This window comes from Rhinoraja longicauda, chromosome 9 (genome assembly GCF_053455715.1).
Source record: "Rhinoraja longicauda isolate Sanriku21f chromosome 9, sRhiLon1.1, whole genome shotgun sequence".
Lineage (NCBI taxonomy): Eukaryota > Metazoa > Chordata > Chondrichthyes > Rajiformes > Arhynchobatidae > Rhinoraja > Rhinoraja longicauda.
This window is the reverse complement of record NC_135961.1, coordinates 62,483,554-62,497,842: the sequence shown is the minus strand read 5'-3', so window position 1 is coordinate 62,497,842 and position 14,289 is coordinate 62,483,554. Positions and strand designations below refer to the sequence as shown.

At 48.4% G+C, this 14,289-nt stretch overlaps 1 protein-coding gene across 1 annotated transcript in view; it reads left to right on the top strand.

Moving 5' to 3' along the window:
- The window catches only part of tmx4 (thioredoxin-related transmembrane protein 4), a 62,690-nt gene extending 49,019 nt beyond the window's left edge, over window positions 1-13,671 (top strand). Inside the window, 4 exon segments of the mRNA XM_078405621.1 lie at window positions 1,068-1,113; window positions 2,687-2,788; window positions 4,243-4,306; window positions 6,838-13,671. Coding sequence (XP_078261747.1) covers window positions 1,068-1,113; window positions 2,687-2,788; window positions 4,243-4,306; window positions 6,838-7,127 — 502 coding nt within the window. The 3' untranslated portion in view covers window positions 7,128-13,671.
- Window positions 13,672-14,289: the final 618 nt, after the last annotated feature.

The window sequence follows — 14,289 nt, the reverse complement described above, 5'->3', positions numbered from 1 at the left end:
CTGTCCTATCCATGTACCTGCCTAACTGTTTCTTAAACGTTGGGATAGTCCCAGCCTCAACTACCTCCTCCGGCAGCTCGTTCCATACACCCACCACCCTCTGTGTGAAAAAGTTACCCCCTCAGATTCCTATTAAATCTTTTCCCCTTCACCTTAAACCTATGTCCTCTGGTCCTCGATTCCCCTACTCTGGCCAAGAGACTGTGTGCATCTGTTCCTCTCATGATCTTATGCACTTCCAGACTTTACACAACGCCCCATATCACCGCTGCATGTCAAAGATTAAAGTACAACACTGTTAAGTATAAGATTAACATCGGTGCGATCATTTATAAAAGCAACGATATGTATTTCCGTTTGCTGGAATCGTTTATTTAAGTGACGTCTCGTTAGTCTTAGAGAACAGTGAATGGGTAACTAGAATGGTGCCAGTTTTCTGGGACATAGTTGGGGTGGAAGACCTGGACTGGGCTGGACTTTGAAAATGGCGCCAAAAGCTGGCAACTCTTGAATTCAGTCTCAGTGGGCTATTTCTATACACTCTGTACTAATCGGTGATTGTGTGGCAATACTTTACTTTTTACACTCTATTTTTAAAAAAAAAGAATTTCATTGTACATATGCGTGCGTAAAAATAAATAACCCTTCACCATCAATAAACTGGGAGCAAGGGCAAGGTATTTGAGTCTGAAGAAGGGTTCAGACCGGAACAGGCCCTTCGGCCCGCCGTGTCCGCGCCGACCAGCGATCCCCGCACACTTACACTTACACTACCCTACACACACACACTAGGGACAATTTTTTACTTTTACACCAAGCCAATTGGCCTACAAACCTGCACGTCTTTGGAGTGGGAGGGAAGCGGGAAATCCCGGAGGCAATCCACCCAGGTCGCGGGGAGAACGTGCAAACTCCGTACGAGTGCTTGGGATGGAACCCGGGACCCTGGCGGTGTGAGGCAGCAACTCAACCGCTGCGCCACCGTGCGTTCTGAAATGGCTGACAGTGCAACGCGGCTAAATAGTTCCTGTCATTGATTTGCTCTTGTTTATCCGTTTCTCCTTTAGGATGTCCGGGATGGCGGGACTTTTCCGGCTCTCCGTATGGATTAGAGTACGTGTCATCCCCTGCAAAACTACTCGCGGAGCAAACATTAATTTTTTTAAGATTATAAGATCATAAGGGGAGTCCAGAACAAGGGGCCACAGTGAGGAGTCCAGAACAAGGGGCCACAGTTTAAGAATAAGGGGTCGGCCATTTAGAACTGAGATGAGGAAAAACTTTTTCAGTCAGAGAGTTGTGAATCTAAGGAATTCTCTGCCTCAGAAGGCAGTGGAGGCCAATTCTCTGAATGCATTCAAGAGAGAGCTGGATAGAGCTCTTAAGGATAGCGGAGTCAGGGGTATGGGGAGAAGGCAGGAACGGGGTACTGATTGAGAATGATCAGCCATGATCACATTGAATGGCGGTGCTGGCTCGAAGGGCCGAATGGCCTCCTCCTGCACCTATTGTCTATAAGTGATAGAGATGAGTAGAATTAGGCCTATTTCCAGGTCTAGGCCGATATAGATCTATTTCCAGTGTGGAATATCACAAAACGTGGGAGACAGCAGGCACAAAGTCACGTCGGTGTAGGTAGACAAAGCTATTTTTCTTTTAGGACCGAGATGAGACCGGGGGAAGTCTTTTAGGACCGAGATGAGAAAACATTTCTTCACACAGAGAGTGGTGAGTCTGTGGAATTCTCTGCCACAGAAGGTAGTTGAGGCCAGTTCATTGGCTATATTTAAGAGGGAGTTAGATGTGGCCCTTGTGGCTAAAGGGATCTGGGGTATGGTGAGAAGGCAGGTACTGGTTACTGAGCTGGACGATCAGCCATGATCATATTGAATGGCGGTGCAGGCTCGAAGGGCCGAATGGCCTCCTCCTGCACCTATTTTCTATGTTTCTATTTCACAGCCAGAGTTAATATTAAATCAGCGCCTTAGCCTTTATCAGAGCGTAAAATAGACCCAAACAAACCACCATGGATGTGGAGAGGGTGTTTCCACCAGTTGGAGAGTCTAAGACCAGAGTGCACAGCCTCGGAATAAAAGGACGTACGGTACCTGTAGAATGGAGCTGAGGAAGGATTTCTTTAGCCAGAGGGTGGTGAATCTGTGGAATTCATTGCTACAGACGGCTGTGGAGGCCAAGCTAGTGGATATTTTCGAGGCAGAGATTGATAGATTATCCAGCGTTAATGTGAGATTTTATTTGATATGACATTGTATATAACATTTGATCTTATAGAGGTGCATAAAATCGTGAGAGGAATAGATCGGGTAGACGCACAGAGTCTCTTGCCGAGAGTAGGTGAATCGAGAACCAAAGGATTTAAGGTGAGGGGGTGGGGGGAAAGATTTAATAAGAATCTGAGGGGTAACCTATTCACTTTTTCAGTGGGTGCACGGAATGAGCTGCCAGAGGAGGTAGTGGGGGGCAACGTTTAAGAAACATGTAGATGTTACATGGATAGGACAGGTTTGGTGGGATATGGGCCAAAAGCAGGCAGGTGTGATGGGGCATGTTGGTCGGTGTGGGCAAGTTGGTCCGAAGGGCCTGTTTCCCTGCTGTATGACTATGATTCTATTAAGTCTTGAACAACTAACACAGTCGATGTCAAATATTTCCCTTTGACCCACAGCAAATGCATAGTTACCTGACTGAGACGATGGGAATTCCAGTCTGGGGCTCCTACATCATCTTTGCTTTGGCAACCCTCGTGGTGGGTCTCGTTCTGGGCCTGGTGAGTCCATATCCACTGTCCGATTATGAAAGGCTAGGAAGGGTTTCGTGGGCTAAGGGGCCAAATGCAAACAAACGGCACTGGCCCCAAAATGCCAACTTGGTCGGGACGGACAAGGTGGGCCGGCTGATGGGGCCTGTTTCCGTGCTGTACAACTTCTGTGATTCCCTATATGTAATATAGAGTCATACAGGGGGCCACCTTTCATTTTCACGGTCTCTTTCACTTTTCACAGATGGGTCCTTGGAGTGATGTTAAGGGGGCGTACTAAATGTTGGATTATTTAGACGAGGGACACAAAATGCCAGAGTAACTCAGCGGGTCAGGCAGCATCACTGGAGAGAAGGAATGGGTGACGTTTCGGGTCGAGACCCTTCTTTAGACTGACGTTTTGGGTCGAGACCCTTACTTTAGTTTAGCTTAGAGATACAGTGCGGAAACAGGCCCCTCAGCCCACCGAATCCGCGCCGACCAGCGATCCCCGCACATTAACACTATCCCACACACACTAGGGACAATTTATACATACACCGATCAGCCAAAATATTATGACCTGGTGAGCTAAAACATTATGAGCACCTGCCTAATAGGCTGTTGGTCCTCCGTGTGCAGCCCCATACGCAGCAGGGCGCGATGCACTGTGTATTGTGACACATTCCTCCCGTGACCATCATTAAAATTTTCTGTGACTTGTGCCACAGTCGACCTTCTGTCGGTTCGGACCAGACGGGATAGCCTTCGTTGCCCTCGCGCATCGATGAGCCTTGGGCGCCCAACACCCTGCCTGTCGCCGGTTTGTGGTTTGACCCTCCTCGGACCACTGTCGGTAGGTACTCACCATTGCTGACCGGGAGCACCCCACAAGCCTTGCCGTTTCAGAGATGCTCTGACCCAGTCGTCTGGCCATAACAATTTGGCCCTTGTCAAAGTCGCTCAGGTCTTTACTTCCTGCCCATTTCTCCTGCATCCAACACATCAACTTCAAGAACTGACTGTTCACTTGCTGCCTAATATATCCCACCCCTTGACAGGTTCCACCGTAACAAGATAACCAATGTTATTCACTTCGCCTGTCAGTGGTCATAATGTTTTGGCTGATCGGTGTACACCAAACCAATCAACCTACAAACCTGTACGTCTTTATTCACAAAATGCTGGAGTAACTCAGCAGGTCAGGCAGCATCTCAGGAGAGAAGGAATGGGTGACGTTTCGGGTGGAGGCCTTTCAACCTGTACGTCTTTGGAGTGTGGGAGGAAACTGAAGATCTCAGAGAAAACCCATGCAGGCCACGGGGAGAACGTGCAAACTCCGTACAAACAGCACCCATAGTCGGGATCGAACCTGAGTCTCCGTTGCTACAGATGCTGTAAGGCAGCAACTCTACCGCTGCGCCACCATGCTCCAAAATCTTTCCTAAAAAGTCAGTGTTCAATTATATCTCTTTGGTTTTCAGATTTTGGTCTTAATCGCTGATTGTATATGTCCTCCCAAGCGCCATGATAGACGCGAAGTATCAGGTAAGAACTGATTGAGTGAGGTATTTCCACCCCCTGCAATGATCTACATCCAGGTGTATTTAGTCACAAAATGCTGGAGTAACTCAGCAGGTCAGGCAGCATCTCAGGAGAGAAGGAATGGGTGACGTTTCGGGTCGAGACCCTTCTTCAGACTGATGTCAGGGGGGGCGGGACAAAGGAAGGATATAGGTGGAGACAGGAAGATCGAGGGAGAACTGGGAACAGTCTTTCCAGGTGAGACAGAGGTTCACCTGCACCTCCTCCAACCTCATCTATTGTATCCGCTGCTCTAGATGTCAACTTCTTTACAACCAAACGCAGGCTCGGCGATCGTTTCGCTCAACACCTTCGCTCAGTCCGCCTTAACCAACCTGATCTCCCGGTGGCTGAGCACTTCAACTCCCCCTCCTTCTCCCAGTCTGACCTTTCTGTCATGGGCCTCCTCCAGTGCCATAGTGAGGCCCACCGCAAATTGGAGGAACAGCACCTCATATTTCGCTTGGGCAGCTTGCAGCCCAGCGGTATGAACATTGACTTTTCCAACTTTAGATAGTTCCTCTGTCCCTCTCTTCCCCTCCCCATTCCCAGTTCTCCCTCTATCTTCCTGTCTCCACCTATATCCTTCCATTGTCCCGCCCCCCTGACATCAGTCTGAAGAAGGGTCTCGACCCGAAACGTCACCCATTCCTTCTCTCCTGAGATGCTGCCTGACCTGCTGAGTTACTCCAGCATTTTGTGAATAAATACCTTCGATTTGTACCAGCATCTGCAGTTATTTTCTTACATCCAGGTGTAAACTTGCAACTATCCAAGTGCCTCTCTAAATGCCTCTTAAATCACCCGTATCTCACCATGCCGTGGTCCACAACGCACTGGGCGTGGCCAACGCAAGTAGATGGAGTGGTAAAGAAGCCAGATGAGGAGGATCTTCTCTAGTCAGAGGGTGGTGAATCTGTGGAATTCTTTGCCATTCAACCGTGGCTGATCTATCTCTCCCTCCTAACCCCATTCTGCTACTTTCTCCCCATAACCCGTCTTGTACAGTGCCCTCCATAATGTCCGGGCCAAAGACCCGCCATTTATTGATTTGCCTCTGCACTGCACAATTTGACAACAGACAATAGACAATAGGTGCAGGAGGAGGCCATTCGGCCCTTCGAGCCAGCACCGCCATTCAATGTGATCATGGCTAATCATTCTCAATCAGTACCCCGTTCCTGCCCTCTCCCCATACCCCCTGACTCCGCTATCCTTAAGAGCTCTATCTAGCTCTCTCTTGAATGCATTCAGAGAATTGGCCTCCACTGCCTTCTGAGGCAGAGAATTCCACAGATTTACAACTCTCTGACTGAAAAAGTTTTTCCTCATCTCGGTTCTAAATGGCCTACCCCTTATTCTTGAACTGTGGCCCCTGGTTCTGGACTCCCCCAACATTGGGAACATGTTTCCTGCCTCTAACGTGTCCAACCCCTTAATAATCTTATATGTTTCGATAAGATCCCCTGTCATCCTTCTAAATTCCAGTGTATACAAGCCCAGTCGCTCCAGTCTTTCAACATATGACAGTCCCACCATTCCGGGAATTAACCTAGTAAACCTACGCTGCACGCCCTCAATAGCAATAATATCCTTCTTCAAATTTGGAGACCAAAACTGCACACAGTATTCCAGATGCGGTCTCACTAGGACCCTGTACAACTGCAGAAGGACCTCTTTGCTCCTATACTCAACTCCTCTTGTTATGAAGGCCAACATTCCATTGGCTTTCTTCACTGCCTGCTGTACCTGCATGCTTCCTTTCAGTGACAGATGCACTAGGACACCCAGATCTCGTTGTACGTCCCCTTTTCCTAACTTGACACCATTCAGATAATAATCTGCCTCCCTATTCTTACCTCACACTTATCCACATTAAACTGCATCTGCCATGCATCCGCCCACTCACACAACCTGTCCTAGTCACCCTGCAACCTCATAGCATCTTCCTCACAGTTCACACTACCACCCAGATTTGTAATAGGAAAAAAAATGACATGTGGTGAAAGTGCACGTTGTCAGATTTTATTAAAAGGCTATTACAATAGACAATAGACAATAGGTGCAGGAGGAGGCCATTTGGCCCTTCGAGCCAGCACCGCCATTCAATGTGATCATGGCTGATCATTCTCAATCAGTACCTCGTTCCTGCCTTCTCCCCATACCCCCTGACTCCGCTATCCTTAAGAGCTCTATCTTATCCTTAAGAGCTCTATCATTTTTATACATTTGTGTTTCACCATGTAGAAGTTACAGCGGTGTTTATACATGGTCCCCCCCCCCCCCATTTCAGGGCAACCAAAATGTATAAAAATGGCCTTTATTAAAATCTGCCAAAGTGCACTTTAACCACAAGTGATTTTTTTTCAAACACAAATGTCAAATTGTGGAGTCCTGAGGCAAATAAATAAATGATGGGTCTTCGTGCCGAACATCGTGTATATTGAATTGATCGTGTCGAATGATAACGGGTTCCCTGCTTTCTGCGATGACAGAGGTTATCGAAGTAGGTAACGAGGCGGAGGATGAGGAGGAGGAGGAGGAGGAGGAGGACTACCAGGAAGGAGGGGAGAAGAAGGCTCCGGAAGCTCCGGGCTGGCGAGCGAATGGCTCGGAGGCGGAGGAGGAAGGTGAGGACCCCACCTGCAAGGCCTGTGAGGATAACGATTCCCCGGTGGAGGGTGACCTTGGCAACAGCGAGCACGAAGACGAGCTGGAGCCACGGCCTTCGAGCAGCGAGACAGAGGGCGCGCTCAGAAAGAGAATACTGAAGGAAGACTCCTAAACGAACATCACCCGCTGGAACCTGGACCAAAGAATGAATTGTGCTTCTGCGCATTTTCTGCCCCGCTCGTTTTTTGAACTTAAAATTTTCTTTTCTTTTAGCTTTTGTTTGAATTCCAAAAAAAATATTTTTTCTTCCAATTTATTGGCTGTGACAATCTTGATCAAATTTCAATTTGCTGGATATGCCTGTAAAAAAAATAATCTTTAAAAAAAAACGCTTTTAACAAAAACAAAATGGCTTCCCGATCGAAAGGGGTGGATGAATGGATGGATGAATGAGTGAATGATATTTTATTATCACATGTGACGGGTCACAGCGAGATTCTCTGTTTCTTTGTCGCGTGCCCAAGGTATGCAAAGAGCTGCCACATAAAGGTCAGTGAGAAATAGCTACAAAATGTTCCATTTGGGGTCCCCTCCTCGCTGGGACCCCCTTAGTTCTCGGCGGCCCTCCTCGATGCTGGGGCAAAGATACTAGAGGAGCAACGTTGAAATCGCCTATACTGTAGTACGCAAAGGAGCGTAACGTCCGCCATTTTAGTAAGCAAACCCCTTCGTTCGTCATGCCTCTTGCAGTGTAATCAGTGTTTTGGGGGGAACAGTATGTGTGATGATACCATTAAAATGCAGAATATATCTCATCTATCAATTCACAGATTTTTGTTATTTTTCTTTTTAAATGTTTCTGCAAGTTTCTGCCTACTAAAATGGCGCCGTGACATACTATGGATTTTAGGGTCGAGTGGTCTATCTTGTTCCTCTAGTATCTTTGATGTTGGGTCCCCCCTTTTTGTTCCCCATCTCCACGGTTCCCCTACGCTGTGCGCCCCCCCTTTTGTTCCCCATCTCCACAGTTCCCCCTGCACTGTGCCCCCCCCTTTTGTTCCCCCTCTCTGCGGTTCCCCCACGCTGGGTCCTCCTGTTCTCTTCTGACCTCTGTGGCACCCACTGCCAACCCGACCTCATACGGTCATAAGGGATAGGAGCAGAATTAGGCCATTCGGCCCATCAAGCTACTCCGCAATTCAATCGTGGCTGATCTCTCTCTCCCTCCTAACCCCATTCTCCTGCCTTCCCCCCATAACCTCTGACACCCGCACCAATCGATCTCGACTGGCCGACCCCTTTACGTGACCTCGACCGCAGGCTTTTGTTCAGTAAGTGCGCTTTACCTGCCCGACTGCACGCGAGCAAATGGAGTTTATCTTCAAAACAAATAACATGTTTGCCGACAGTATTTGTCAACCAGGCACGCCCTGCGTTGCCTGTACACACTTTTACAGCGCGCATCTTAATAGGAATTCTGTTTTTAAGTAGAGTCATAGAGTCATACAGCGTGGAAACGGGCCCCTTCGGCCCGACATGTCCCAGCTACACTAGTCCCACCTGCCTGCGTTTGGCCCATATCCCTCCAAACTTGTCCTATCCATGTACCTGTCGAATTGTTTCTTAAACCTTGTGACAATACCAGCCTCAACTACCTCCTCCAGCAGCTCGTTCTGTACACCCACCACCCTCTGTGTGGAAAAAAGTTACCCCTCAGGTTCCGAGAAAACTTCAGCCCCCCTCAACACAGGTAGAAGTTGGAAGGTTTAAGTTTCAAAGTTTGGAACTTTGGGCGGCACGGTGGCGCAGAGGTAGAGTTGCTGCCTTACAGCGAATGCAGCGCCGGAGGCTCAGGTTCGATCCCGACTACGGGCGCCGTCTACGGAGTTTGTACGTTCTCCCCGTGACCTGCGTGGGTTTTCTCCGAAATCTTTGGTTTCCTCCCACACTCCAAAGACGTACAGGTTTGTCGGTTAATTGGCTGGGCAAATGTAAAAAAAAAATTAGAAAAATTGTCCCTAGTGGGTGTAGGATAGTGTTAGTGTGCGGGGATCGCTGGGCGGCGCGGACCCGGTGGGCCGAAGGGCCTGTTTCTGCGCTGTATCTCTAAATCAAATCAAATCCTTTCGGCACCTTTCACTTGGAAACGTGATTTCAATAAACTCGGTAAGATCAAAGTAAAACAGTAAGGATGGTTCTCGAACTGTAAACGTCACCCGCTCCTTCTCTCTAGAGATGCTGCCTGTCCCGCTGAGTTACTCCAGCATTCCGTGTCTGCCTTTGGTGTAAACCAGCATCCGTCGTTCCTTCTTACACAGTAGGATTTCCATTGAAGAGCGTTGTTAAAGTTTAGTAGTTTAGTTTAATTTATTGTCACGTGTACCGAGGTACAGTGGAAAGCTTTTGTTTCGTGCTGACCCCTTGAGCGGAAAGACAATGCATAATTACAATCGATCCATTTACAGTGCGCAGAGATAGATGATCAGGGAATAACATTTAGTGCAAGGTAAAGCCTGATCATCAGAGACGTAGAAAGTAGTTCCGCACTGCTCTCTGGTTGTGGTAGAAACATAGAAACATAGAAACATAGAAACTAGTTGCAGGAGGAGGCCATTTAGCCCTTCGAGCCAGTACCGCCTTTCATCGTGATCGTGGCTGATCATCCACAATCAGTAACCTGTGCCTGTGCCTTCTCCCCATATCCCTTGATTCCACTAGCCACTAGAGCTCCATCTAACTCTCTTTTAAATTCATCCAGTGAATTGGCCTCCACTGCCTTCTGTGGCAGAGAATTCCACAAATTCACAACTCTCTGGGTGAATTTTTTTGTTCTCACCTCAGTTTTAAATGGCCTCCCCTTTATTCATAGACTGTGTCCCCTGGTTCTGGACTCCCCCAACATGAGGAACATTTTTCCTGCATCTAGTTTGTCCAGTCCTTTTATAATTTTGTACGTCTCTATAAGATCCCCTCTCATCCTTCTAAACTCCAGTGAATACAATCCCAGTCTTTCCAATCTTTCCTCATATGACAGTCCCGCCATCCCGGAGATTAACCTCCTGAACCTACACTGCACTGCCTCAATATACTCAAATCCTTTTCGTTATGAAGGCCAACATGCCATTTGCTTTCTTCACTGCCTGCTGTACCTGCACACTTACTTTCAGTGACTGGTGTACAAGGACGCCCAGGTCTCGTTGCACTTCCCTTTTTCCTAATCTGACATTATTGAGATGATAATCTGCCTCCTTGTTTTTGCCGCCAAAGTGGATAACCTCACATTTATCTACATTATACTGCTTCTGCCACGTATCTGCCCACTCACTCAACCTGTCCAGGTCACCCTGCAACTTCCTAACATCCTCTTCGCAGTTCACACTGCCACCCAGCTTTGTGTCATCTGCAAACTTGCTAGTGTTGCTTCACCCCGTGACCCACCTGAGAACCGGTTTTCCTCCCACACTCCAAAGACGTGCAGGTTTGTAAGTTAATTGGCTTGGTATCAATGTAAAATTTCTCCCATTGTGTAGGATAGTGTTAAAGTGTGGGGATCGCTGGTCGGCGTGGACTCGGTGGGCCGAAGGACCTGTTTCCCCGCTGTATCTCTAAACTAAACTAAACTCAGTGGGTCAGGCAGCATCTCTGGAGGAAAGGGATAGGTGGCGTTTCGGGTCGAGACCCTTCTTAAAACTGAGGGTCAGGGGGAGAGGGAAACTAGAGGTGTGAAAAGGTTCAGAACAAATGGCACCGACGGCCAAAGAACTCACAATGGCCCATTGATGGCTGTGGAGGAGCTGATAACGAGGGGATAACGAACAGTGAAAGTAGTAGGCCGACTAGGATTGGGGAGGGACGGAGAGAGAGGGAAAGCATGGGGTTACTTGAAGTTATAGAGATCAACATTCATACCGCCGGGCTGTAAGCTGCCCAAGGGAAATACGAGGCGCTGTTCCTCCAATTTCGATTGGCAGTGGAGGAGGCCCAGGACAGAAAGGTCAGTGTGGGAATGGGAATGGGAAGGGGAGTTCAAGTGTTTGGCAACCGGGAGATCCGGTAGTCCAAGGTGGACTGAGCGTAGGTGTTCAGCAAAACGGTGCCTGACCTGCTGAATTACCTGTAGTCCCTCCCTATGCAAAGGTAGCAATAGTTGCCAGTCACAGTCTTCCACTGATTCAATAAATGGGTTACAATTCGCCGGTAAAATGGAAAGTGTAATTAGTTTGACCATCAGTCGGACTCGAACAGTAACATTGTCTTGCGATTCAAGTTACCCCACACTTTTTAGTTTACGTTAGTTTAGTTTTGTTTAGAGATACAGCATGGAAACAGGCCATTCGGCCCACTCAGTCCACGCCAACCATCTATCACACAAAGTATCCCATTCTAGTTTAGTTTATCGTCAGGTGTACCCGGGCACAGTGAACAGCTTTGTGTTGCGTGCTGACCAGTCGTGCGGAGAGACAATACACGATTACAAACGAGAAGCCCGCAGTATCTGCTGTGGGCATAGAGGTTTATGGGCGGCACGGTGGCACAGCGGTAGAGTTGCTGCCTTACAACGAATGCAGCGCCGGAGACCCGGGTTCGATCCCCACTGCGGGTGCTGTCTGTACGGAGTTTGTACGTTCTCCCCGTGACCTGCGTGGGTTTTCTCCGAGATCTTCGGTTTCCTCCCACACTCCAAAGACGTGCAGGTATGTAGGTTAATTGGCTGGGTAAATGTAAAAATTGTCCCTAGTGGGTGTAGGATAGTGTTAATGTACGGGGATCGCTGGGCGGCACGGACTTGGAGGGCCGAAAAGGCCTGTTTCCGGCTGTATATATATGATATGATATGATATGATATTGGTAAATGTAAAAATTGTCCCTAGTGGATGTAGGATAGTGTTAGTGTGCGGGGATCGCTGTATTTCTAAATCTAAACTAAACTAAACTAAATGAAAAGAACAAATTAAGGCCAGCAACGATGATCAGGGAAGGTGGAGCCCACAATGGTCCATTGTTGGCTGTGAAAGAGGTGGTAACGAGGGGGGACGGACAGTGAAACTAGCAGGACGACCAGGGAGGGGGTGGGACGGAGGGAGAGGGAATTGTAATGAGTGATCGCCGATCCATTTCTGGGACCCAGGGGCCGCAGAGAGACGCCCACCTTGGGCGCCATTTTACATCCACTCCCCACTCACTTGCGGACAGGTTTACCGAGGCCGATCAACCTGCAAACCCGAACCTATTTAGGACGTGGGAGGAAACCGGAGCACCCGGAGGAAAAATTACGCGGTCACGGGGAGAACGTGCAAACTCCACACGGACAGCCCCCGAGGTCAGGATCGAACCTGGGTCTCTGACGCCGGGCGTAAGGCAGCGGGCTGCACCAGATGCGTCACCTTGCCACCTCATATTGCCCAATATAATTTGAGGGTACGGACTGCTCCAGAAATGGGGGCAAATCACGCTTCACCCTTTTGAAGTCTCTTTGGTGCAATTACTGTAATTAACCTGAGGTGTGAGAGTCATAGAGTCACACAGCATGGAAACAGGCCCTTCAGCCCAACTTGCCCATGCTGACCAACATGTCCCGACTGCACTAGTCCCACCTGCCTGCGTTTGGCCCTTATCCCTCCAAACCTGTCCTATCCATGTGTGTACCTGTCTAATTTGGGGTTTATTCTGAATAGAAAAAAAACACTGCTCTGAGTGAATCTTGGACTGCAGATGTAATCCAGTCAGAGAAGATAGACACAAAATCTCAGCGTGACAGGCAGCATCTCCGGTTGGAAGAAATGGGTGACGTTTCGTTTCGGTTCGAGACCCTTCTTCAGGCCCAAAAAGTCACCCCGTTCCTTCTCCCCAGAGATGCTGCCTGTCCCGCTGTCACTCCAGCATTTTGTGTCTTATCTTCTGTGTAAACCAGCATCTGCAGTTCCTTCCTGCGCATAATCCCGTCAGAGACACAGTTCAGGGTAAACGTGAGTTAAAAGGTTTCCTCTGTTTCTTCCCGAACATTAAAGGTTACAAACTCTCATATCAGACAGAAACTGGGTTCCCTGATAACATATAACATATAACAACTACAGCATGGAAACAGGCCTGTCCGGCCCTACCAGTCCACGCCGACCATTCTCCCTGACCTAGTCTCATCTACCTGCACTCAGACCATAACCCTCTAATCCCCTCCTATCCATATACCTATCCAATTTACTCTTAAATAATAAAATCGAGCCAGCCTCCACCACTTCCACCGGAAGCCCATTCCATACAGCCACAACCCTCTGAGTAAAGAAGTTCCCCCTCATGTTACCCCTAAACCTTTGTCCCTCAATTCTGAAGCTATGTCCCCTTGTTGGAATCTTCCCCACTCTCAAAGGGAAAAGCCTACCCACGTCAACTCTGTCCGTCCCTCTCAAAATTTTAAAAACCTCTATCAAGTCCCCCCTCAACCTTCTACGCTCCAAAGAATAAAGACCCAACCTGTTCAACCTCTCTCTGTAGCCTAAGTGCTGAAACCCAGGCAACATTCTAGTAAATCTCCTCTGTACCCTCTCCATTTTGTCGACATCCTTCCTGATTTCGGTATCTTTTCTACAGTAGTGGACTGCATGAAAGCGCATGGTGTTGGGGGCACTCGACGGGTCAGGTAGCGTCTGGGGAGGGAATTTTCAGACGGGAACCCTTCTTCAGACTGATATTAGCGGGAATGGAGAGCGGGGAAGCTGGGAAAGAGGGATGGGGCGGGGGGCGGGACAAAGTCTGGCAAGTGATGGGTGGATACAGGTGGGGAGGGGAGTTAATTTGCAGATTGGAAGTAAGCGACAAATCTTAAATTAAACTTAAGTGACACAAGGGTGTCAGATAAAGAGTGGAGAGGAGAAATGTAAAACTAGAGGGAAGGATATGGGTGGAACAGGAAGTAGAGGAAAGACTTGCACGACTAAATTCAGAAGGTCATAAGTGATTGGAGCAGAATTAGGCCATTCGGCCCGTCAAGTCCACTCCGCCATTCAATCAAGGCCGATCTATCTCTCCCTCTCAACCCCATTCTCCTGCCTTCTTCCCCATAACCCCTGACACCTGTACTAATCAAGAATCTATCTGTAACTGCCTTCAATATATATCCTTCTACTCGACCACCACATCCGTCAGTGGCAATGAATTGCACAGATCCGCCACCCTCTGACTAAAGAAATTCCTCCTCGTCTCCTTCCAAAAGGAACGTCCTTTAATTCTGAGTCTGCGACCTCTAGTCCTGGACTCTCCCACTAGTGGAAACATCCTCTCCACATCCACCATATCAGCCGACATCATGCCTTCCTAAAGGTCTGTTAAGTTTAAAGAAC